Below are 22,804 nucleotides of genomic sequence, written 5' to 3'. Positions count from 1 at the left end.
GTGAAACGTATGTTATAATGTGAAAAAACGAAAACTTAACACGTTCAAATGTGAAACTTGTCGTGTTATCACGTGAAACTTTGTCCATCCACATAAATATTAAACTTTTTTTGTTCTGTTGTGGCAGCCATACTTGTACTGAAGTAGAGAGTGCGAGTACTTTTTCTACTTGAGAACAAAACACGATGGAGTTGAATTTTGTGGACGTGTGACGTCCAGGTACACCTGGCGACTGTCCATGGTGCTACAGTATATTTCTGGCAGCAAATTGACTTGGATTTAAAGGCAAAAATCTAACAAAAAAGAAATCCAAAACGTCAATAACACACACGCGCGCGTGGCCATGATACACATATGCACTACAATCACTGAAAAACTTTAACAAATTGCGAGTTTATATGCTTTCTCGCCATTTTCTGTGCGGAAGTGTGTGAAAGTAGCTCACACAGCTGTGGTGGCGGATGGATACATTGCCTTCGTCCACATAACACTGCGCCTGCAACTGGAAAGGAGGGACAGAAAAAAATGCAGGACGGAATGGTAAAACATAAATTAAAACAATAAAAAAAATAAGGTGTTGTGGTCTTTTTAAACTCCGATACGAGCTCTGAATCCGACCGTGATCTTAACCGCAGGCGGGGGCGACGTTGGCGTGCCATTTCCTGATCTGAGTCCATTGTGAGGAGGGAGGGAGCGCACTATTTGTTGACGCGCAGGCACGCACACTGTTCCCGAGTGCTCCAGGGTCTAGGCCATCTTTGGTCGTCCTCGCCACTGACATCCACTGTGGACATCTTTACTCATTCAACTCCTCGTTGCTTCATCTCATGATTACAAATCACATTTAAAGTGCCAACCAGGCGTCCGGAGCGGCTGCACCCAGAGCAGGACATTCACTGGCATTTTTTCCCCTGCGGGACCCTTCGCTGCGTTTCTCACAGAAAAAAAGAGGGCGAGACGGGAGAGGCGGCGAGACAACAACATGGACGAAGAATATGATGTGATCGTTTTGGGCACCGGACTCACAGTAAGACGTCAAGCTTCATTTTTGCATCCTAGTGCTGCAACTGAGCGTCCTTTACTTTTGCCCAGCGCCATTGAGGCCCGAAGCGTAAAAAGCCTCCCGCAGTGTGCATTCGTTATATGAGGACATTGTTGGACAAAATGTGCATTTAGAATCTCAGATGGACGCTCAAGTGCGTGTCATAGGAGTGGAATGATGCGTGGACGGGCGGGGACGGGCTTGGCGTGCGTGAGGGTGTAGTGTTGCAGCCTGTAGCATCTTTTAGGCGTCACCCCGCCGCCGCCGCCGCTGCTCCTCCTCGCGACTGCAGGCCGGAGCGCCACTGCACTGGGCTTCCAATTGCTGCTTCACGCCACGCCACGCCACGTCACGTCACGACATTCATGTAGCCTCATGCACATTTTGAGGATATTTCGATTTCATTCATTTGAATCGCAAAAGTGTCCATTTGAGAAGAAAAAGCCTTCTCGAGTCATTTTATGACAATACGCTGTGCTGATTGGTGTGAACACGTCATCATGACACGCACATTGTGGCTGACAATATTCCTGTTCTTTTTTTTTTGCGAAGAGTAAAGTAGAGAATTGCTGAAGCTTGAGTTGGCGCATGCGCACACGAGCCTGCCTCTCCTCCCTTCATCCGTGTATTCATTTGGCATCACTTCCGCTAGTTCGCCCAGGGGAGGGGGCCAAACGCGATTGATTCAGGGGCCACATTCACCCCAACTGAAGTTGAAATTGGCCAGTATATTTATGGCCTAAGCCGCTATAAATTGGTGCAAATAATTACAAGTAAATTCTGAAAATATTTGCATTTGTTCAACATTATCATGTTGCAAATCATATGAGCAATCTGACATTTCTTAACAAAAATTTCAACAACATCAATCACTTTTCAATGTGCACAATTTACTGATCGCAGTGGATACATCCATCTCGCCATTCTCTGTACTGCTTATCCTCCTGACAAGTCCCGCGACGTGTGCTACAGTCTATCCCAGCTGACTGGGCGAGAGGTAGCTAGGGTACACCCTGAACTGGTTGCCAGCCATTCACAGGGCCCATACAGATAAACAAACATTATTCACACTCACATTCACATACCTGTCAGCCCCGGGCTGTGCTGAATCTTACAAAAATTTGCCCGTACATTTTTGTATATAATCTTAAACAGTATGTATCGCTGAGCGGGAGAGGTGGGGGAAACGGAACGGACAACATTTCTATATATAATTTTACACAGTATTTATCGGTCGGGGGGTCGGTCTGGGGGTGCTAGCTAAGTTCCCAGTCGGAATCGTAGACCCGCCTAGAGGACTGACCTAGAGTGGCGGTAGCAATGAAATTTGGCAGATTCATGATGTACGGCGTAGATGTCCGCAAAGGTGTCTCTACCTGTACAAATTACGCCGAAAGCGTACAACTTGACGGGAACGCATTCAACACCTATGCAAAAGGACAATTTAGCATCTTCAATTAATCAAACGACCATTTCTTTTTTTAATATCAACTAGTGCTGCAACTAATGATCATTTAAATAATCAATTCATTTGTTGATTATGTGTTCCATTAATCAATGAATCGGATGAAAAACATTTTTTAATTTCCATCCCCTTACTGAAAAGCAGGACATTATTTCCAATTGACAGTGCAGAAAATGCACAAACATAATATGATGACGATTCAGTTCCTGGTTTTGTCCTTAACATCGATCAAAAAAATCAGCAAGAATTCTGATCATTGTTTAGTATATCAGATGTTTGCAAATGTCTTATTTTGAAAACGCCACAAGGATAATCAGTCTGCTTTCATGCAGGATGACAGGATTCTGTGCATATTTATTGTGGGTTGGATTGTTGAGAATTTAGAGAATTTGGACAAATGGAAGTCAAACAAGGTTTTTATTCCATTAATCAGTTATCAAAATCATTGTTGATTTATTTGATAATTGATCCGTTGCTGATTGCAGTAATTGATTAATTGTTGGCCCTTCATATGCAAGACATTTATTTTTACTCTTTACTCTTTAAATGTGTACCATATTTACCCGCTGGCCTAAACAATAATGATAATAAAAAAGCGTGAGTACCATAATTGTATTGTGAAAATCCGTGCTTCATTTGTTTTCATGCGATTGTTTTGTGCAGGAATGCATTCTGTCTGGGATCATGTCTGTGAATGGCAAGAAGGTTCTGCACATGGACAGGAACCCGTACTACGGCGGCGAGAGCTCCTCCATCACCCCCTTGGAAGAGGTAATGGGCTCCTCGATAGGTTTGATGTGCCACGCGGTGTTTTCCTTTTGCGCAATCTGCAGCGGGCATTCGTACCTGTCTTGTGCTGTCCCTCAGCTTTACAAGCGCTTCAGCCTCCCTAACAGTCCGCCCGAGTCGATGGGTCGAGGACGCGACTGGAACGTGGACCTCATCCCCAAGTTCCTCATGGCCAACGGTCAGTTGGGCTTCGTACGTACAGTACGTGGAAACAGGCCAGCCGATGCGATGCGGTGATGCCTTGACGCGCTCGTTTAATTGGCGACTCGAAACACTTGTTTCTCAAATAGGGCTGAATGATTTTGAAAAATATTTCTTTTCCTCACTATTGTGTTTGCGATTTCACATGTGGTTATTTATTCAAGGTCCTCATCCCATTTTTTTTTTTAAACAAACACAGAGAATATTAATTTGTATTTCAATAAACAATATTACATTTATTATACAAATATATATATTTTTGTCATATAGGTTAGGTTTATGCTGAAGTAAATGCAAAAAAAGAAGAAATGAATATGCAAGAAAGTATACATATCTACATTACTTTATTTACTTGACTTTAGAGTTGTTGACTTACCAAACACTTTGTCTTGCAGCCTTTTAAGCGTTCACCATGACAACTTGACAGAATTCTACCAAACAAGTGTGGCATGAACATAAATCAACAAGTCGTAAACCAGATGACAACAGTAGTGCAAACACATCTGTGGCTCTTTCACTTCAACTTTTCATGTTCAATCAAACATTGATATGTAAACATGTCGACGGCACTTTTTAAGCGCTGAACTTATCCAGGCACCATATGAATAAATCAACAAAATATCTCATCTCATTCTCGCTAGCATTTCGCCTCACGAGGGTTGTTTTTATTTTGTTTTAACGTGTGTTTTTTAAAATTCAGTTAGTTTGAGTTACTTTTAAGTGTGGGTTTGTTAGTATTTATTGGTTTTTTTAATTTTTTGGAAAATGCTTAATTTCAGTTAAGTTTTTATTGGTTTTATTTTTTATATATATGGTGTATTTGTGTAGTGCAACATAAAAAAAAAAAGGCTAGTAAGTACTGTGTAATAAAGTGAAGTAAACTACAATTCCTAAATGACTGCTCGACCTTGCTTCTTAAGAATAAATAATCAATAAGTACATTTCAAGTAAATGCTGAAAGCTCATATATGAAATTAATTGACAAAGATGAAACCAAAGTACAGTTTTGCTATAATTATAGTTAGTTTTAGTTAAATTTATAAAGGTAAAATGTAGTTCCAGGTATCCGTTTTTAAAAAGCGCTCTCACTTTTATTTTATTTTGTTCAATTTTCGTTTTAGTTATTTCGTTTTGGATGTTGTTCTTGGGACGATGGAACATCCGCTTGTGTGCGTGAGCGCAGGTCAGCTGGTGAAGATGCTGCTCTACACAGAAGTGACTCGGTACCTGGACTTCAAAGTGGTGGAGGGAAGCTTCGTCTACAAGGGAGGAAAAATCTACAAGGTGCCATCCACCGAGACCGAGGCGTTAGCGTCGAGTAAGCCAAAATCCCTCCCCGAGTCGAGCACCGCCGCCAAGCGTCGCCTCATCGGTAACTCCGACACTTAAAATCTCCAGATTTGATGGGAATGTTTGAGAAGCGCCGCTTCCGCAAGTTTTTGGTCTTCGTGGCTAACTTTGACGAGAACGACCCCAAGACCTTTGAGGGCGTGGATCCCAAGACCACCACCATGAGGGATGTTTACAAGAAGTTTGACCTGGGCCAGGACGTCATTGACTTTACCGGCCACGCCCTCGCCCTCTACAGGACGGATGAGTAAGAGCGCCCGTATGCGTGTCGATTAAAGGTCCCATTCCATCCAAAAAGTTTGATGCATAACATAGGTCACAATGAGGCCGTGACCGGGTTTTAAATTTGACATCTATGCAATTTGCAGATTGTTTGCAATAGGTGACAAAGGGCGAAAGGCAACAAGTGGTTAAGGTTTTGGCGTCGTGATGTAGATTTGACACTCGTTATTCAGGTACTTGCCTACGACAGGATTGCTATCCGCCCTGCTGAATTTCAACGGCGCCAAGACAATGAAAAGATATGGCGGCCAAAAGACACCCACATATCGGCAACTACCGTCCTTTCCTACCAAAATCATCTTGCACACCCATAAAAGGACAAAATATTTTTAAAAATGCGCCATGGGCTCTTAAACTCAGTCCATGATGCTGTAGCAGTGCACTCGTTCAGTTCCCACTCACGGGCAGTATGAATGGGAGTGTCCGAAGTCAGCTGGGCTTGGCTCCGACACCCTGCAACCCTGAACAGCATAAGTGGTGTTGAAAATGGATTGATGGACCTTTAATCATTCACCGGTAGCCATTTTCAAAGCAGTTCCCCAAATTGCCTGCAGCCATTTTAGAACATTTCGGCTATTTTTTAAGGCCCGCAGAATGTTGTGTTTGTCTGACAATATCCATGGGGAAGATACAATTTTCCACCTAATCTGTCAAATCGGAAGCGATGCCACTCTGCCACCCACTGGTGTCTTTTTGTTATTACAGTTATGTAGAATTGTCAATTTCACGGATAAATCCTCCTCTGCACCAACGTGTAGAAAAACATACCTAAAGATCAGAGCTGGGAACTTGACCCTTTTTTACCCGTCCGGCGGGCTAACGGAAGAGGTTTATTTAAAGACAGTTAGCTGGCTAACTTACTATTCAAACCCGCTGTGGACACGCTTCAAACACGCTACTTACTCACGTACTTATCCAACTGCGTGTACTAACTTTCATTGCGAGCCCTGGGGTTGGTTTTGTCGTATTGTATAATTATTTGGGTTCAACAGACGACAAGTCTGCAAGCATTCAACAAGTTACTTATTTTCCACACTTCCCGGCCTTCAAAATAAAAGCATGCCAGCAAACCATTACACAGCAGTTTTGCTGCGGCGTATTTCCGGAGGTAGGAAAGTGCATGATGTGCCATACTTGAGTGCTGCGCGCAGCTTGAATATACTCCCGGACACAAGTTGTTTTGAAAGAAGCCTAAAAAGAAACCTTTCACCGAGTAGGCTGAGATGAAATTTGGCCGCCTCGCGAGCACGTCACACGCATGAGGGCCGATTAGTAGGCCGGACTAAAATTCACTTCCGGCCATGCTTAGTCCAGCCATTTTTTTAAATTTGTCACCTCCAGCCCCTCCTCCCCAAAAATGGGCATTCGGCCGGGCCGTATGGTCCGACCGGTCCGGCCCAGGGACGGACTGCCCAGCTTTGCTAAAGATATTCACTATTGTTCAGAATCCAGTTGACGAATATAAACGTGAAGACAGTGGAGGAGTTCAAGTTGACATCAAGCTGTTTTTTGTGTGTGTGTGTTTGTCGTCAGGTACCTGGATTTCCCCTGCCTGGACACCATCAACCGAATCAAACTGTATAGCGAGTCGCTGGCGCGTTACGGGAGGAGCCCGTACCTCTACCCCTTGTACGGCCTTGGAGAGCTGCCGCAGGGATTTGCCAGGTGTCGTGACGATCTTCGTTTATCTGCTCTTTGGTGCGGATGTCTGAACAGTTCCTCGTCGCTCTCCTTAGATTGAGCGCCATCTACGGAGGCACCTACATGCTGAACAAGCCAGTGGATGAAATTGTGATTGAAGGCGGCCATGTGATTGGTGTCAAGTCTGAAGGCGAGGTATGGCGACACTGACGTACTCAATTACGGACACTTCCAAATACTAGTCAGTGGTAGCACAAAAGCTTCAAAAAAAAGAAAGCCTACGAGATCAGCTGAGGCACCTTAAAGTGGAAGTCATGTTTTTTTTTCCAGAATATGTTCTCTACAGGCCCACTAGTTGAAACAAGGCTTTCTGATAAATATTGCATTTGTGGAATAAAGAGTTAATCCACCCGTTTTTAGCACTCTCTGTGGGCGGCCATTTTGTCACTTCTGTCGACCGAAAATGACATCACAGTTGCTCATGGCTCAGGTCACGACCAATCACGACTCACCTGTTTTCTGAAGCTGAGCCACGATTGGTCGTTATCTGAGCCCTGAGCATATGCGATGTTATTTTCAGTGGACAGGAGTGACAAAATGGCCGCCTCCTGAAATGGCTAATAAACAGGTGGATTTTACTGCTTAACTCATATTCCACAAACGCAATATTAATCACAATGCCTTGTTTCAACTAATGGGCCTGCAGAGAACATATTTTTGAAAAAAATATGTTTGGGTTGACTTCCCACTTTAAATAGTGGTAGGCGTACGCTTACTCCTATTTAAAATGTGTTTATATCCGGTTAATTTTAAACACCGTCACATCCCATTTATAAGAGGGTGCGCACACTTTGTGCAACCACATCATCTCAGTTGATTTTTTGCTCCCGCAAAAATAAAAAACTTGTTTTCAATTGAGTGGTACAAGTTAAAGGTCCCGTTAATGGCGAAAAACCTTTTGAAATGATTCATCTTGGTCTTATTTTTTCATGTCTCAAAAACGCGGCATTTGAACAGGGGTGTGTCGACTGACTTTTTACATACTCGGCGCTTGTTTACGATGGCTCAACTTTGCTCCAGGTGGCTCGCTGCAAGCAGCTGATCTGCGACCCCAGCTACATCCCCGACCGCGTGCGCAAGGCGGGCCAGGTGATCCGCGTCATCTGCATCCTCAGCCATCCCATCAAAAACACCAACGACGCCAACTCCTGCCAGATCATCATCCCTCAGAATCAGGTCAACCGCAACTCTGGTGAGCGTCACTCAATTTCAACTTGGCATGGCAGCATACTGTGAAGTCATCCATTCTGGGGAAATTAGCGGTGATAAATACGGTGATAAAGGAAAACATAATTCTTCCCGCGCAGAAGTGGCTAAAGTACAAGCACTTATAAATCTAAAGATGCTGAAAAACGCAACCGGGTTCTGGAACACACAGCCTTTAGACCTTTAGATAGCAGGAAAGCCGCCTCAATAGATATTTTCAAAAACAGGCTAAAAATATATGTTTATGCGAGTATTTCATCCGTTTTTAATCAGTGCATTCTGCACTATTGCTCTATCCTCCTTTTGTATCAAATTTTATGTATTTATTTTTTTCATTTTATGACCGCCTGAATTAGTTTATTAGTAAATCCTCTACAAATATTACATTTCTAGCTGAAGTCTCCACTAGAGCAGATTAGTTTTAAAAATATTCTTTTTCCTGTAGTTTTATTCTTCTTGTTGTGTTATAATATTGCTCTTATGTTTTTTTTTTTTTTTTTTTTTTTTTTACTGTGAAGCACTTTGAGCTCCAATCCTTGCGTGAAATGTACGTACTCTATAAATCGTCTATCCGTTATTGAGACGTCCTGGTCTGTCTTTGTGCAGACATCTACGTGTGCATGATCTCTTATGCCCACAACGTGGCGGCTCAAGGGAAGTACATCGCCATTGTCAGCACCACGGTGGAAACCAGCGAGCCCGAGTCCGAGATCCAGCCCGCCTTTGAGCTGCTGGAGCCCATTGACCAAAAGTAAGTCCTTCCTTTTCCGTCACCACCTGACATCGACGTTTGGCTGCAGAAGCATCACCGTGGGGGATTTGTTTCTTGCAGGTTTGTGGCTATCAGTGACCTGTACGAGCCAACGGATGACGGCACGGAGAGCCAGGTGAGATTATCTCAAGGGATGTCACTTACGAATATTTTTAGCATTGATTTTTCAATCGATTATTTCTTCAATTAATTGCATAAACGGAGAAAATAATTTGCATTAACAAAAGATTAACAAATCTTTTTTTCACCATCACTGTTTCTTACCTGATAATTGATGTTTATTTGGTATTGTTTACTGATTAAACACAACCAATTCAACAATGGCGCAATATGACACGAGTGGGAGTGATGCATACCTGTCAACTTTTTTTGATCATTTCAAATTGTGTACGCCATATAACAATTTTTGTACGGGAAAAAAAATTTTTAAACTTGTTTTTTGTTAGACCGATCTCGTTTTGCCCATTTCGGCTCTAATCCAGAGCGTCCGTTAGCAATTCCGACTGCAAACTTCGGCCGACTTTCACGAGCAACGAAACCCCCCCCACCCCCCAGCCCCCATGTTGAATCCGTTGTGTTAACAGTGAAGACAACACATGATTGGTCTTTACGGGTCACATAAAATGATGTCGGAGGGCCGGATCTGGCCCCCGGGCCTTGCGTTTGACACCTGTGCTCTAAACGATTAGCTGTCAATCACTTGATGAATTGTCGCGACTCCAGATCTATTGCTCGTAACAACAACAATAACCTCGCATGTCTTGGCAGATCTTCGCCTCCAGCTCCTACGATGCCACCACTCACTTCGAGACCACCTGCAACGACATCAAGGACATCTACAAGCGCATGACGGGCAGCGACTTTGACTTTGAAAACATGAAGCGCAAACAGAACGACGTGTTCGGGGAGGACGAACAGTGAGCGGCCCGCTCCCGGGGGAGGCGGCGGCGTTGCGAAGGGGCAAAAGGGGGTGGATGGCCGAGTTAGAATGAAGGCCGTGCCCGCCTTTTGCCACCATTTGCCTCCTGTTCCTTGTACGCCCGCCTCTCTCCTGACACGCACACAAACATACACACACCACAGTCACCGAAAAGCAGGGCTGATACGGTCCTTCATTCCATTGTAGAATCTATAATCACATCTTGTTAGTAGAGGTCCATTTAAAGGGCAGGTTTGGAGCATTTCATTCTTTGTCTACCATCTTTTCTCTCATGTCAGTTAACAGCTTTGTGCAGAATTTTCCGGAAGGCTCTCGCGCATGCATCGTAGTCACACGCAGTAGTATTGTGCATACGACACGGGACGGCACACCGCGGGCCGGACCGTGGCACCTGTCAGCCCTGCTTTCACTCGTCCTACACGCCACTCTTGCTTTGGGCGCCACGACGTGCAATTTCTGTAAATGGCTCTGTCGACCGATGTGCTAACTTTGCCACGCTGTCGTGTTCCCACGTGCGCTAGCGGGCCAGCTAACCGGTTGGCTCTTTTCGCTCACTTCCGTACAAAGGAGTCATTTGGTTAACGTGTCACATCCCTTTTACCGGTGAAGTAGTTCTAACATTTTAAAGGATTCCAGAGTTTTTTGTCTTTGCGTTTGGTGCACATTTTCACTGGCTGAAGTTATGACGTTTACAGAGGCGAGGTTCAAACTGCGCTTGAGCAGAAATGCTGTTGCGAGTAAACAAGGGTGAGGTGAGACTATTTTTTGATTGTGGCAATTGGAAGTGACAAGATGTGAGCAAGTGTTGTGGAAAGTTTCACTCTTGCGTGACTTGATGACTGAAATTTTGGCTGAAAGTGAAAACGCCCGATTGTGTCCCAGTCTTTCCAACCCTCCCGTAGGTCAATGAGGCGGCTCAGTGCTTGGAGGCTAAATGTATAGGCAGGTCCCTAAACATTAAAACATGGGTGCAGTTGGCACCTTTTATGGGTCTAATCACCACCAAAATGGGGTTGAAATGAAATGCATGTGCCTCCCACTTTTGAAGCGAGCAAAAGTAATGGGACAAATGAACAATCCCAAATCAAACTTTTGAAGACTTTTGAATACTTGGTTGCAAATCTTTGGCACCTGCATAGAGAATGAAGTGTGGAAGGCATCAATGACATCAGCAGATGCTGGATTTCATCCCTGGCGACTGCAACTGTCTTCACTTCCTGCTTGTTGGTTGGGCCATTTTGCTTTCCGTTTTGCCAACTCAGCAAGTGAAATGCATGCTCTATCGGATTCAGGCCAATTGTCCCGTTATGTTTGCTCTCTTTCCAAAGTTGGAGTCACATATACACACCGTTGTCATTGCTACACTGGCGTTCACCTGACTTGGCTGTAAAAATCCTCAAATTTAAGGTTTCCAGTTAAAACACATGCTGTTGGTTTCATTTCAAATTCACCGTGGAGGTGTTTAGAGCCAAAAAGGTGACAACTGTGTCCATGTCCAAATATTTATGGACATGACTGTAGTGAATGGGTGAGTTTGGCGACAGAGTGAGATGCCTCCACGATGACAATGCCTAAGAGAAGGGCCGCCCCAAAACAAACAAACCGACACGCTGGTATTTGCTTGAAGCCTTAATTTGGGGTTTGATTCAAATCTTTGGGCCATTACATCCCTCTTAACGGCGCTCGCTCACTTACGCTTAGGCCCTCTCCAATTGTTTTTCCTTTAGCATACGCTCACTCGGCAACACTGTAAAGAGTTCATGGGGTGTACGTGTCTTAATTATATTCTCTATTTATTCAAGTTAAAGATCCGATACAGTACTGTCATTTTGCTTGTTCTGCAATGCGCTCATACACAAACTCAGATCAATGATGCGTTTCATTTGACCTTCTGCAGCCATCCTTCCTTCCTTCCTATGTCTGTGTCACACTTGGATTGAGAAAACCGTATTAGCAACGGCCCACGTTCGAATGTGAACATTTGTGTTTTTGCCACGCTCACTCTGTTTATTCATTGTTTACCTTGACATTGTTTGTGTGTGGACAAGTGTTACCTGAAAATAACTGGAATACTCTTTCCTCATTAATATATTGCCCTGCCTTCCTCAGCATAAAGTGCTATAACATCATAACATTGTTTTTTTTATTTATTTATTGAAAAAAAACAAAAACAAAAAAAAACGCCCCACATGTGGTTGTACTGTTTAAATTCTCATTGTTTGGCCTTTGAGACCCACTATTGACAACTTCCCTTTGAATTGACTAAAGAAATAGACCGAGTAGTAGAAAACTTACTGTCCTTGTTTGATCACTAGTATGTGAACAATGCCTAATGTCTTGTGTAACAAATACAATGAATTAAACTATGAATGAAATGATAGAAAAATAAAAAAATAAGCACATGGCGAAATCTGGAAAAATCGTCTGCCATTCTTTTCGAAGATAACAACAATGGGTGGAAACTAATACTCTTTATGCATGTTGACTAAAACAAGAAAACAGGAGCGCTCATAATAAATGTTGACTTAGTTACGATTGAGTGATTTTTCTGTGATGAAACAAAAACAATATGGTATGGTTATTGCTGCCGCACAAAATACACTTTTTGTCTACCATGTGAACCGGAGAACAACCGGCTTGGAATCAGAGGTATGCCCCTGGGCATAGAGAATAAATGTAACTGCTGTTGAGAATTCTGTCCACTGGAGGGCGCACTGACGATTACCTAAAATGACCACTTACCACTTAAAGCAGCACCGGCCAAGAAGTCGACCTTAATAAAACATTTTCACAATTCTTGATGAAACATTGACTTACAAGTAGTTGAATGGGACTTTGTCATGCCCTGGGGTGGCTGTATCGTTTTTACTGGCACTAAGAAACTTTGAGGATGCTGGGCGAGCAACCCTGGTACACAAAAAAAATACAAATGTCCCGAATTGCTTTACGGCATACTTACTCCCTCCCACCACTATAAGGACCGAAGTCGAAGTCAAAATTAGATTGATTACGTCATCGCTATTCATCTTTCACACAGCCACTGGAAATAGAAATGTAATTCAGTCCAACTTGCAGGCCAGCGAGAGCTCAGGAAAATGGGAAATGTGGTTGACTTTTGTCAAAACTTTTGTCCACATGGCGCCGCCATAATCAACAAAAACTGACATGACACAGCGTTGCTTTAAATTACATTCTGAAATGCCTGACAGTATTGGAGCAAATGTGAAGGCTAAAAGATACTGAGGAGCAAAGTGAGCTGTCTTTGTTGCGCTGCGCACTGCAAACATTACTGTTCTGTTGAAAAAAAAACAACCCCCGTAAAATATTGGAAGAAATGAATACTGCAAAATTTCAGTGAATGCCTAAATTTCAGGAAAAAAAAGAGGTCGGTTTGGTGGAACCCTTTTCTTTTTTTTCATGCACTGCCACAACTTCAATGCATTTTAATGTCTACATTTACAAGGTAGGTGGACAACTGCACCCCATTTCTGAAAAGTTCCTACCTGGGTGTGTATGGTGTGAACGATGAGTTAGTAGAGGTTGTCTAGAGCGATGCGAAAATCTGTCAATTTAAAATGATTTCTAGATCTTCAAAAGTTGTTTTATAAAAGGTACATACATTATATAGATCCATTTTGATCTGTAAGTTCCATGTGGAAATTAAAAAAAACAAAAAAAAACATTGAAACTGCATGAATTCTTGTGAACATATTTCAGATTGCTTTCATGATTTGCAGCAAGATTTGGAAAACATAATAATCAACGAATGTGAATATTTTCTGGAAGTACTTGTAATTATTTGCACCAAAACAGTGGGAAAATCTGTTACAGATATACTGGTCCAGCTCACTTAAGATCAAATTGGGGGTGGATGTAGCCCCTGGACTGGTTTGTCAAGCCCTGGCTAAAATGATGCAGTTCAGTCATGGTTAAGGCACTTGTCCATATCTTTGTTTTGAATTTGTGCATGCAGTCTGTCATCTTCTCTACCGCTGCGCGCAGAAAAGCAGACTGTCACTAAGAAAATGTGACGATGCCGTAGCCCGGCCGAGCGCCGGTTTGTTTGTTAAACAACAATGTCACCTCCACTTGGACCCGAGGCTTCCGGTTGCCAGGCGACACGGCGGAGTCCGCTGGGCTACAATTACACGCCGCCCACCACATAGCTAGCGTACGGCTGACCGAGCAGTCGCTCTACCTCCGGCTTGGGCACCACCCAGCACTGGTCCACGTGTCTCCTGAGTAGCGTGTCTTTCAGCATCTTGTCCTGCAAGGTGACGGCCAGCAGCTGGGAGCCCCGCCTCAGGACCCCCCGGGCCAATGTTCCGTCATTGCGTTCACTATGACGATAATCGCTCACAGCTGCTACGCTCATGGCAGCGTGCTGAAACTGGCCTGCAGTCACAATGGAAATGCAATGTTAGAAATCACTTTTTCAAATAAAACTAACAAATCAATACTTGGGTTCCCATAGAAATTGGAATACATTTCTGTCTGGAAATTTCAAGTATCCCATGCACAACTAGAATACAGAATACACTTGAGACACTATTTTGTGACCGGTGCAAATCCGACACCACACACAGACTGAACCTCCTGCCAGCACTTTGCCAACCCAAGTAAAACTTTCTAGATCCGTTACTGGACCCCGGAGAAAACGGATGGCAAACATCCATCCATTATCGGTACCGCTTCTCCTCACAAGGGTCGCGGGGGATGGCAAACATGTCGCAGCTTACCGAGCAGGCCTCGAGTGGAAGCCGACAGCCCTCGACCGCGCGTGATGTAGAAGCCCAAGTGCGCCATCTGCAGGTAGCTGGGATGCTTGTAGTGGTGGAAGAGAACCAGGAAGTGAACATCCTCGGCCAGCTTGATCCAGCAGCCCCGGTGGTTGTCCACGGCGACCGTCACGCCCTGCCTCGTCACTGATCCCGTTTGATTGACGCTGAGGGTTTCCCGCCCTTCGCCTTCGACCGCCACTTCGTCCAACGACACGGTGATCGCGATGACGCCCGAGCGGCCCGCGGCTGCAGAGATGCTCAGCCGGTCAAAGTACGTTCGGAAGTGGTTTTCGTGGCCGCGCTTGGGCGGAGCTCCGGTCAGATGTCCATCCACCGTTATTCCTGAAAGGGTTGCGGACTTTGTTATACACCCACAAAAATAAAAGGCAATCATTTTGGCCATTTTCATACCATTTGATCAATAACAATAAACTGAATTTTATTTTGAAAATAAATTATTTTTACTGACATGAGTATTTGAATTATTGACAGTTGTTATCATTCAAAGGGTGACAATTGTTCTAAAAAAAAAAAAGTTATATTTTTCACATTTTATAAGCAAAAATGTGTTTCCCATTATGTGTCCCAAATGAAATATTTTGGATATATACTGTAGCATTTCTCTCCTATTGCTTAATATGTCTTTTCCATTTTAATGTCATAAGAGCTCCTTTTTTCTTGTACAATTGGTCCTATGTCACTCAGTTTTTACAGCTAAGGCCACTGGAGGGAGCTGGGATGTTGTTCCAATACACCAGAGGGACCTGTGTTCTGACCTGCAAGGATGTGGAAGCTATTTGGCATTCACGCAATAGCAGAAGGCAACATTTATGGTGTTATTTCCGAGCTATGTATGAATTTGTGAAAGTGACCTGTCGGCTTTGTCAGTGAGTTCTAGCAACACAGCCGTGGCAAAATTTAGGTTGATATCATTTTTTATGAGTTAGTGATATCAATTTTTATGAGTTAGCATTGAAGAAATCTTTTGTTCAGGAGACATTTACATTGGACAGCCACAAAATGAGTGTACTTACCTCGATTGACTTTGCTATTATAGCCTCAAATGTTAAATCATCAATAACTTTGCAAATAAAACTTCAAGCATGGCAGTTTCAGAATGGGAGACATTTATACATATACAGCTAAGGCGAAAGAAAACAATGCTAAATTAGAAAAAATTAGAAAAACCTTTTTTTTTTTGTGACGTCTTGACCATTATTATCAAATGATGTGAAAGTGACCCATATAGCCTACAAAGAACCCTGAATTATCCTGCGAATGGCTGAAGAATGAACTACCTCTCTGCGGGTCCTCCACCAGCCTTAGCACATCGTTAGCACGACCATCTACGGTGAAGCATAAGTTCTGTTGCTGCTTTGGCAACTGGAGCACAAAATGAGGATCTCCGTCAGCTGGAACACAAGTAGTTAAGCAAAATTAAAAATCAAACATGCACTTGTCCTAACCCTTGAATTACCTACTCCACCAATCAGTAAAGCACATTGAAAAAGCACATTTTAATTTCAATTTTAAGGACTAGAGATGCTTTTAGCATAGATGTCAGCACAACCATTTGGGTGAGAGTGTTGGTTCTTTTTTTTTTTTTGTTATTAAACTTTATATTAATGAACAGGCAGAAAAATAATGTGGATATACATGTTGCACGATCAACTCCCAGCATCAAATCAAAACACAGTGCCTCAAGCGATCACTCCAGAAAAAAGTTACATTTCTTGTACATGAATGTATACAGTATCTTAAACATAGAACAATATGAAAAACAAACATCAAAAACAAAAAAAAAAAGAAAATTAAAAGAACAATTGAGTGTAATAAAAACAAAAGGGTATCTTACGTATCCATTTAGGGCGAGAAAGTTTTTAAAGTAATGATGTGTTATTTAACACGTTTTGTTCAAGAACTCAAATAAAGTTGTCGTATTGCATATACAAAGACTAAATGAGTCACTATGGTAATATTTCATATTTTCTGAGATATTTCCATGCATTAAGATACAAAAAAAGAGTGAATCAATTGTGCCCAAACCTTTGAGCGGTGTTTTCACAATACCCAGTTTGTGTTTAGTATACAGTATACTGCAATGTACTTTTTTGCATCACTGAAAATTTGCATCATGATATTTATGGCCTCACCCCTTGAACCTTTTTGTCCTCTTTTCTACACGTATGCCGTGAGATTAGGCCTCTTTGGTACTCAAGTAGATAGGTGACTTGAGCTTGGCCCTCGTGTCGCTGTGACATTTTTTCCTGGCTCTGCACATCTATCTGCGCCCTAGCACACATTTAAGACCGTGGAGTCACACATATACAGGTAAAGATACCAACACATCGTTCGGGTTATGCTGCACTCCTATTGAGGGGTGGTGCCAAGACAGTATAAGAGTAGAAACCATTTTGGACAGTTTCCACCTACTTCCGCATCTGGCAGAAAAAGGCCTCCAAGGCTGTGTCTTGAAATTTCTGGTATCCATTAGAGTTCATTATTACCATTAATATTACTGTTAATGTAATATTGTGAGCATTAAAGATGAAATAAAAAAAAAAACACAGCAGAGGTTCACCAGAACATTTTCAATACTGTGTTAGTTTGCTTGGAGTACATTACTATAGTTATATTTTTAGTTTTCACCTAGCATGATCATTTTTATTTTAAACTTAATTTGAAGCTTTTGCCATCAAGTGACAGCTCAACCATTTAAAAGAGGCTATTGACTATTGAGTTTTGTTATAAATGCCCAAAGACAATGTATCATGCAAACTTTTTGATATTGGTTGTTAAAGGATTGACAAGACAAGAAATGTCAGGGAAATCTAATGTTTCGGCAGTAATAAATAAACATACGCACAATATAAATGATGTATAATGCAGCTGCTAATAAATGGTTTGATTTGGTCACCTGATGAGGAGAAGTGCTCAGCGCTCAGTCTGGATGGAGGTTCTAAAAGCACAAGACATTCAACTAAAGGACAATCCTCTTCACTCCCAAGCGCTGAAATCAATCACAAGACTCTACATGTACTGATGGCGTTGTCACAGCGTCTCAGCAATTCAAGCGTCTGAAAGCGATACCTACCGAAAGATTCCGTGTCGGCAGCGTTATCCCCTAAAATGAGAGAAAAGAAGGCAAAGATGTTTTCAGAGAGCAGAGAATGGTCTCACGTTGACCTTTTCAACTTACAGGCATCATAGCTAAGATCGTAGTCGTAGTCATACGTCGTATCGTAGTCTGGACGAAGCAAACCAAGGTTAGTATGATGAGAAATTATTCGTTATCATCTTAAGAATCATTAATCATACTTACCTTTCACAAGGTCAATATCTGTTTAATAAAAGATGTATGTGTATACATGAGAAAGAAGACTGTCTTGAACCAAAGTGCACTATTTTTGATGAAGACAAAGAAAAAAACTTTTCACCTTTTCTCTGGATCTGAATGGAGGTGGAAACATCTGGTGGAAAGATAAAGAAAGAACTTTCACTTTGATGTTTTATGCACCTTGCACGAGTCTAACCACGCCAAAATCCAACCGTTTTTTGCCATCGCAGGGGGCGGCCATTTTGTCACTTCTGTGGACTGAAAATGACATTACAGTTGCTCAGGGGCCGGGCTCAGGTAACGAACAATCACAGCTCACCTGTTTTCTGAAACAAGAGCCGTGATTGGTCGTTATTTGAGACCTGAGCGACTGTGATGTCATTTTTAGTCGACAGCAAGTGGCAAAATGGCCGCCCGATGGACATGGACAAAAATGGGTGGTCATTTTGCTGCTCATATTCCACAAACACAATATGAATTAGAATGCCATGTTTAGACTAGTGAAGACGTGTAGAACATATTCTTGTAAATATTTTTTTTGTTGACTTCTCCTTTAAAAAAGAAAGGAGGAAAAGAAGATCACGAGATTGAACTATATATTGACTATAACTCGTTTTTCACATAGTTGAAAGGTTATATGCCTGTGAATATTGTGATGTTATCCATTTGTGTGTTCCAAAACATTTTGTGTGAATAGTCATTATTTGAAGGCGTATGACTCCCGCAACTTCAATGCTGATGAGTTAACCCATCAACGGCATTTTACATTGTGTGTTAGCATTAATATAATAATATTAATAATAATATTTTTGGAATGAAGCTATTTGATTGTAATACAAAGTCAGTGTTGTAAATAATTGTACAAAGTGTATAATTCATTTGCTTATGTGTTTAGTTTTACAGTAATAATACAGTAGAGGACAGTTTTACAACGAGTGCCCATCTGTTGTTTCTTGTTGGGCATTCATTTTGAAATAATACATATATTTGCGTAAGGTAAGCGTGTTTTTCCACTCGTGTTGATAAGACTCTAAGACTAATAATATTTGTCAACTTTTTAATACTTTTATCATAAGTGTATTAAAAACTTGCAAAATACCTTTTATTATTATCAAAGAGCTACAAAATTAATGAGCAAATAGTTACAAGTTAACTATGGAAATCATGCGATTAATTGTGATGAAATATTTAACTCAATTGAAAGCTGTAATTGTAATGATTCTTTTCTGTTGTGAAAGTAAATAAATTTGGGTTGCGTTATTGGCCAGAGTTATTCAGTTGAGGTAAGATGGTAAATAAGGTGGCATTCACCCAGAAGGCCTGCCGCCTCCCACAGCCTGGGCCCGTCTGTCACACCGGGCATGGGCGCAAAGGTGGCGGCCACCAGGTTGGCGACACGGAAATCGCCGTCTGCCTTTGTGACATTTCCTTCTAAATCCGGAGCAGGGACCGGAGTGGGAGCGGGCGGCGTGAGCCCAGACGAGAGGTGAGGCAGTGTGCCGGTGATGTCTGGGCGAGGAGACGCGGTGCTGCTGTCTGGTTCTGTGCGCCTGGTAGCGGGCGGAGGGGTGGAGGATCTCTTGGCGAGGGTGGGAGGCGTGCCTCTGCTCACCACTGTCGGCACCATGACGGGCGAAGAGAGCTTTCCAGGTACGGGAGTCTGGGATGTGTTGGGAAAATAGAGCAGAGAGCCGGACGTTTTCCCAGCAGGAGGCACAGAGGTGCTTTTGGAATCATTCTGGGACGTTTTTTTTCCAGGTAATGGCACTGGGGGAGGTTGAGTGGGAGCGATGCTGGAGGTTGGTGTCGTTTTCACAGTTTTTGTGGTGGCAGGGGGCACTGAAGGTTTTTTCGCTTGTCTGGGAGGATTTGGCTTGCTGGTTCTCAGGTTAGAGAGGGACTGGGGCCTCTTTGCAGCGGACGTTTTGGCTTTCACCGTCGTAGTTATCGTCACAGAGGCAGAAGGCTTGGCAGTGGTTGGAGCGACTTCCTCCGCATCGGGCTTCACAACAACTAAAGATGTGAGGGGCGTGACAAAGTTGTACTCCAAGGAGAGTTTGGTGGCCTTGTCTGCCAGGAGCTTCTGGGTCACGGCATCCGTGGTGTTGAGTTTGGCCAGGAGCAACTCCTTGATGGTGAAATAGGCCCAGAGACGACGCACAAAGCTGGGCATGCCTTCGGGAGCCCCTGAGCAGTTGGGCGAGCGCCAGGTGCTGTTGATCAAGACGTTATTCTCCAGCGACATACGCTGCTTGGAATCAGTGGCAGAAAGTGACACCTTGAAGTCCTTCAGTCCCGCGCGAAGCCTTCCAGCCACCACCAACTCGGAGCCTCGGAAGTAGTTTGGGAAGAGAGAGCGGGTGACGTCGAACGCCTGATGGTCCAGATAGTCCAGCTGGACGTCAGACAGCAAGGGGCTGGCAACCTCGTTGTAGAAGCCTTTGAGCTGCAGGGCGGCGTCCGCGTCCTCGTAAACCATCCGAGCCACGCCGCGGTTGTCCAGTGCCAGACGCTTGAGTAGCGGGAAGTCAGCGTCGTCCCCGAAGGCCAGGCCGAATAGAGAGGCCGAGCCCAGCGCCTTCTTGGCGTTACTCAGGATGACGTCGCCCGCCGTCACTCCCATCGTGGCCTCGCCGTCAGTGAGGAAAACCACCAGAGGGATGCGGCGGGAGCCGGAGGACGGAGGGTTGACCAGCTGGGCGGCCGAGAGCAGAGCCGCGTTGATGTTCGTCCCTGAGGAGAGGAAAGAGCAACACTCTGGATGGTCGGCGTTAAGCGAAGACAGAAAAACAAAGATGAGGCAGACCGCTGCCAAGGCCACACAGCCATGAGCAATAGTGTAAGAGCTGAGATAGTGAACAGTCAGGCGGGCAAATGACTGGCTGAACCCCAACCTTGGCTTCCAACCCGAATTTGGAATCAACATAAATGCTGGAGGCGGCCACAATTTTTTCTTAAAGCTACTGGGTGGCCACGTCGGACTACGCGCATCCTAACCAGATGTAATCACAAATGTGCTATTTGACATTTGGACAAAATATGTGCAAAATATATACTACAGTATTCATATATATCATATATATATATATAGAAAATTTTGAATGACGCAGATAAAACAAATGCAAAAGTAATGACAGACTCACATCCTTCCGCAATAATCCTCTTGATGAACTCTTTGGCGTCTCGAATGTTCTGCCGCGTGGCACGCACCGTGCATCCTTTCTTCCAAGTGTGAACCTTATCTGAGAAGGTGACGATGTTAAAGTGGTCTCCTTCCCGAAGGTCCCCAAGTATGGTGCTCATTGCCTGCTTGGTCTGCTGACACAAATGACAAATGACGACGAAGCTCATTCCACAAACGAATGACACTATGTGAAATTTGAAAGAATCCATCCACAAAATACAGAAACATACACTTTTTGTGTATATGATAGTTGTCCTGAGCAGAGGCGGAGCCATGAGGGGGCCTGGGTGGGAGACTGCCCACCCAGTGAGATTCATAAAAAAGTATATACTTACTAAATTACTATCAAATTCTTTTTGAATGTGGGTTTTATTGCGTTTTTTATTTTATTGACTATTAAGAATGGCAAAATTGTGGTTGTCTAAGGAAGATCTGAAGTTCATATTATTCAGTTTGTCTTTTTACTTGAATATAAGATACCGTAATTGTTTGAGCCGGACGAATCAAATTCGGACCTGCTTTCTTGAAACTATAATAAAAGATTTATCCAATAAATCGTCTGTTTCAGAATGTCGGTTCCCAAATTCTCCCCCAATTCTGAAATGAGCTCAGAATGAGTAGGAAAGCAAACCATAATTATCCTATTTGGTCTTATCGCGGGACTAGACCTGTTTGATTTTGGTGCCGATCATGGAGCCGCTGATGTCGATGACAAATATGACATCCTTGGGAACCACGGGAAGTCCTCTGGGTGCAAAGTAATGCACAAAGTACCCGTCAAACACCTGAGAGGCGGGAAGAGAATACAAACGTCATACATGCACATCTCCGTTTGACAACATCGGGTTCCAACGATGTCGCTCACCTGGATGTCACCCATCAGGTCTGTGAGGTTCACGTCGTACTGAATAACAAAGTCCGCGTTCAGACCCTTGGGGGAAATGCTGACCTGCTGCTGAGGAGTGGGAGTGTAACGAACCCGAGCGTGACCCGCGCTCTCTTCAACCTGAGTCGATGCAGGAGGGTCTGCGTCACCTACAGGAACACCGTACAGAAATATGTCCATTTATATACAAAGACCAACAAGGCCAGTGTCGAGTCTGAAGGTCGTTCAAGGTGACCAAGGGCCAAAGTGAAATGGGCTCGGCTTAGCGGCCTCAGACCACACGCGCGGCAATTTCAAAGCACGCAGATTCCTAAATCGGTGGAATTTTCAATCATCACAAACTCGGAACAGCCATAACATGAATTGAAAGCTTATGAAGACTAGCCTTGTTTGATGGATAAAAGTAGACCAGTGCTGCAGACTACATGTAGCAGGTGAGGGCAAACCAACTAAGGCGTAAAGAGTACAGTGATTTGTCTTATATTGTAATAAATCTCAGAGCTGAGAGAATATGTTCTATGCAGGCCCACTAGTTGAAACGAGGCATTCTGATAATACTGTGGAATAAGAGTTAATCCACCCGTTTTTAGCCATCTCTGGGGCCGGCCATTTTGTCGACTGAAAATGACATCACAACTGCTCAGGGCTCAAGTAACGACCAATCACAGCTCACCTGTTTTATGAAGCTGAGCCGTGATTGTTCATTTTCTGAGCCCTGAGCAGTTGTGATGTCATTTTCAGTCGAGAGAAGTGACAAAATGGCCGCCCACTGAGATAGCTAAAAACGGGTGGATTTTACCGCTTAACTCACATTCCAAAAACGCAATATTAATCAGAATGTCGCGTTTCAACTAGTGGGCCTGCAAAG

General features: G+C 43.4%; 2 protein-coding genes across 4 annotated transcripts in view; one reads left to right on the top strand and one right to left on the bottom strand.

The window, feature by feature from the left end:
• Positions 1 to 721: 721 nt before the first annotated feature.
• gdi1 (GDP dissociation inhibitor 1) lies at positions 722 to 12,168 on the top strand. The gene is made up of 11 exons (XM_086032446.1): positions 722 to 1,027; positions 3,171 to 3,278; positions 3,375 to 3,474; positions 4,681 to 4,815; positions 4,896 to 5,094; positions 6,663 to 6,794; positions 6,866 to 6,965; positions 7,851 to 8,022; positions 8,643 to 8,787; positions 8,869 to 8,923; positions 9,577 to 12,168. Exons 1-11 carry the CDS (start codon positions 983 to 985, stop codon positions 9,727 to 9,729), a joined length of 1,344 nt encoding a protein of 447 aa, XP_085888572.1. The 5' UTR covers positions 722 to 982; the 3' UTR covers positions 9,730 to 12,168.
• Positions 11,652 to 22,804, bottom strand: part of itih6 (inter-alpha-trypsin inhibitor heavy chain family member 6) — a 23,477-nt gene continuing 12,324 nt past the window's right edge. For 2 of the 3 annotated variants that reach the window (XM_086032419.1, XM_086032434.1), the window contains 12 exons: positions 21,916 to 22,085; positions 21,719 to 21,835; positions 21,010 to 21,181; positions 19,178 to 20,599; positions 17,967 to 17,999; positions 17,852 to 17,869; positions 17,729 to 17,776; positions 17,624 to 17,653; positions 17,447 to 17,539; positions 15,828 to 15,941; positions 14,488 to 14,871; positions 11,652 to 14,143 (listed from right to left, as the gene is read on the bottom strand). In XM_086032419.1, coding sequence (XP_085888545.1) covers positions 13,893 to 14,143; positions 14,488 to 14,871; positions 15,828 to 15,941; positions 17,447 to 17,539; positions 17,624 to 17,653; positions 17,729 to 17,776; positions 17,852 to 17,869; positions 17,967 to 17,999; positions 19,178 to 20,599; positions 21,010 to 21,181; positions 21,719 to 21,835; positions 21,916 to 22,085 — 2,852 coding nt within the window. In that variant the 3' untranslated portion in view covers positions 11,652 to 13,892. The remainder of the gene's footprint in view (positions 14,144 to 14,487; positions 14,872 to 15,827; positions 15,942 to 17,446; positions 17,540 to 17,623; positions 17,654 to 17,728; positions 17,777 to 17,851; positions 17,870 to 17,966; positions 18,000 to 19,177; positions 20,600 to 21,009; positions 21,182 to 21,718; positions 21,836 to 21,915; positions 22,086 to 22,804) is intronic. The other variant, XM_086032427.1, reaches the window with a different exon arrangement.

This window comes from Filicampus tigris, chromosome 1, assembly GCF_054856515.1.
Source record: "Filicampus tigris isolate MCC_2025a chromosome 1, RoL_Ftig_1.0, whole genome shotgun sequence".
NCBI lineage: Eukaryota > Metazoa > Chordata > Actinopteri > Syngnathiformes > Syngnathidae > Filicampus > Filicampus tigris.
The sequence above is the reverse complement of the archived record's forward strand: the minus strand, read 5'-3'. Positions and strand labels throughout refer to the sequence as shown.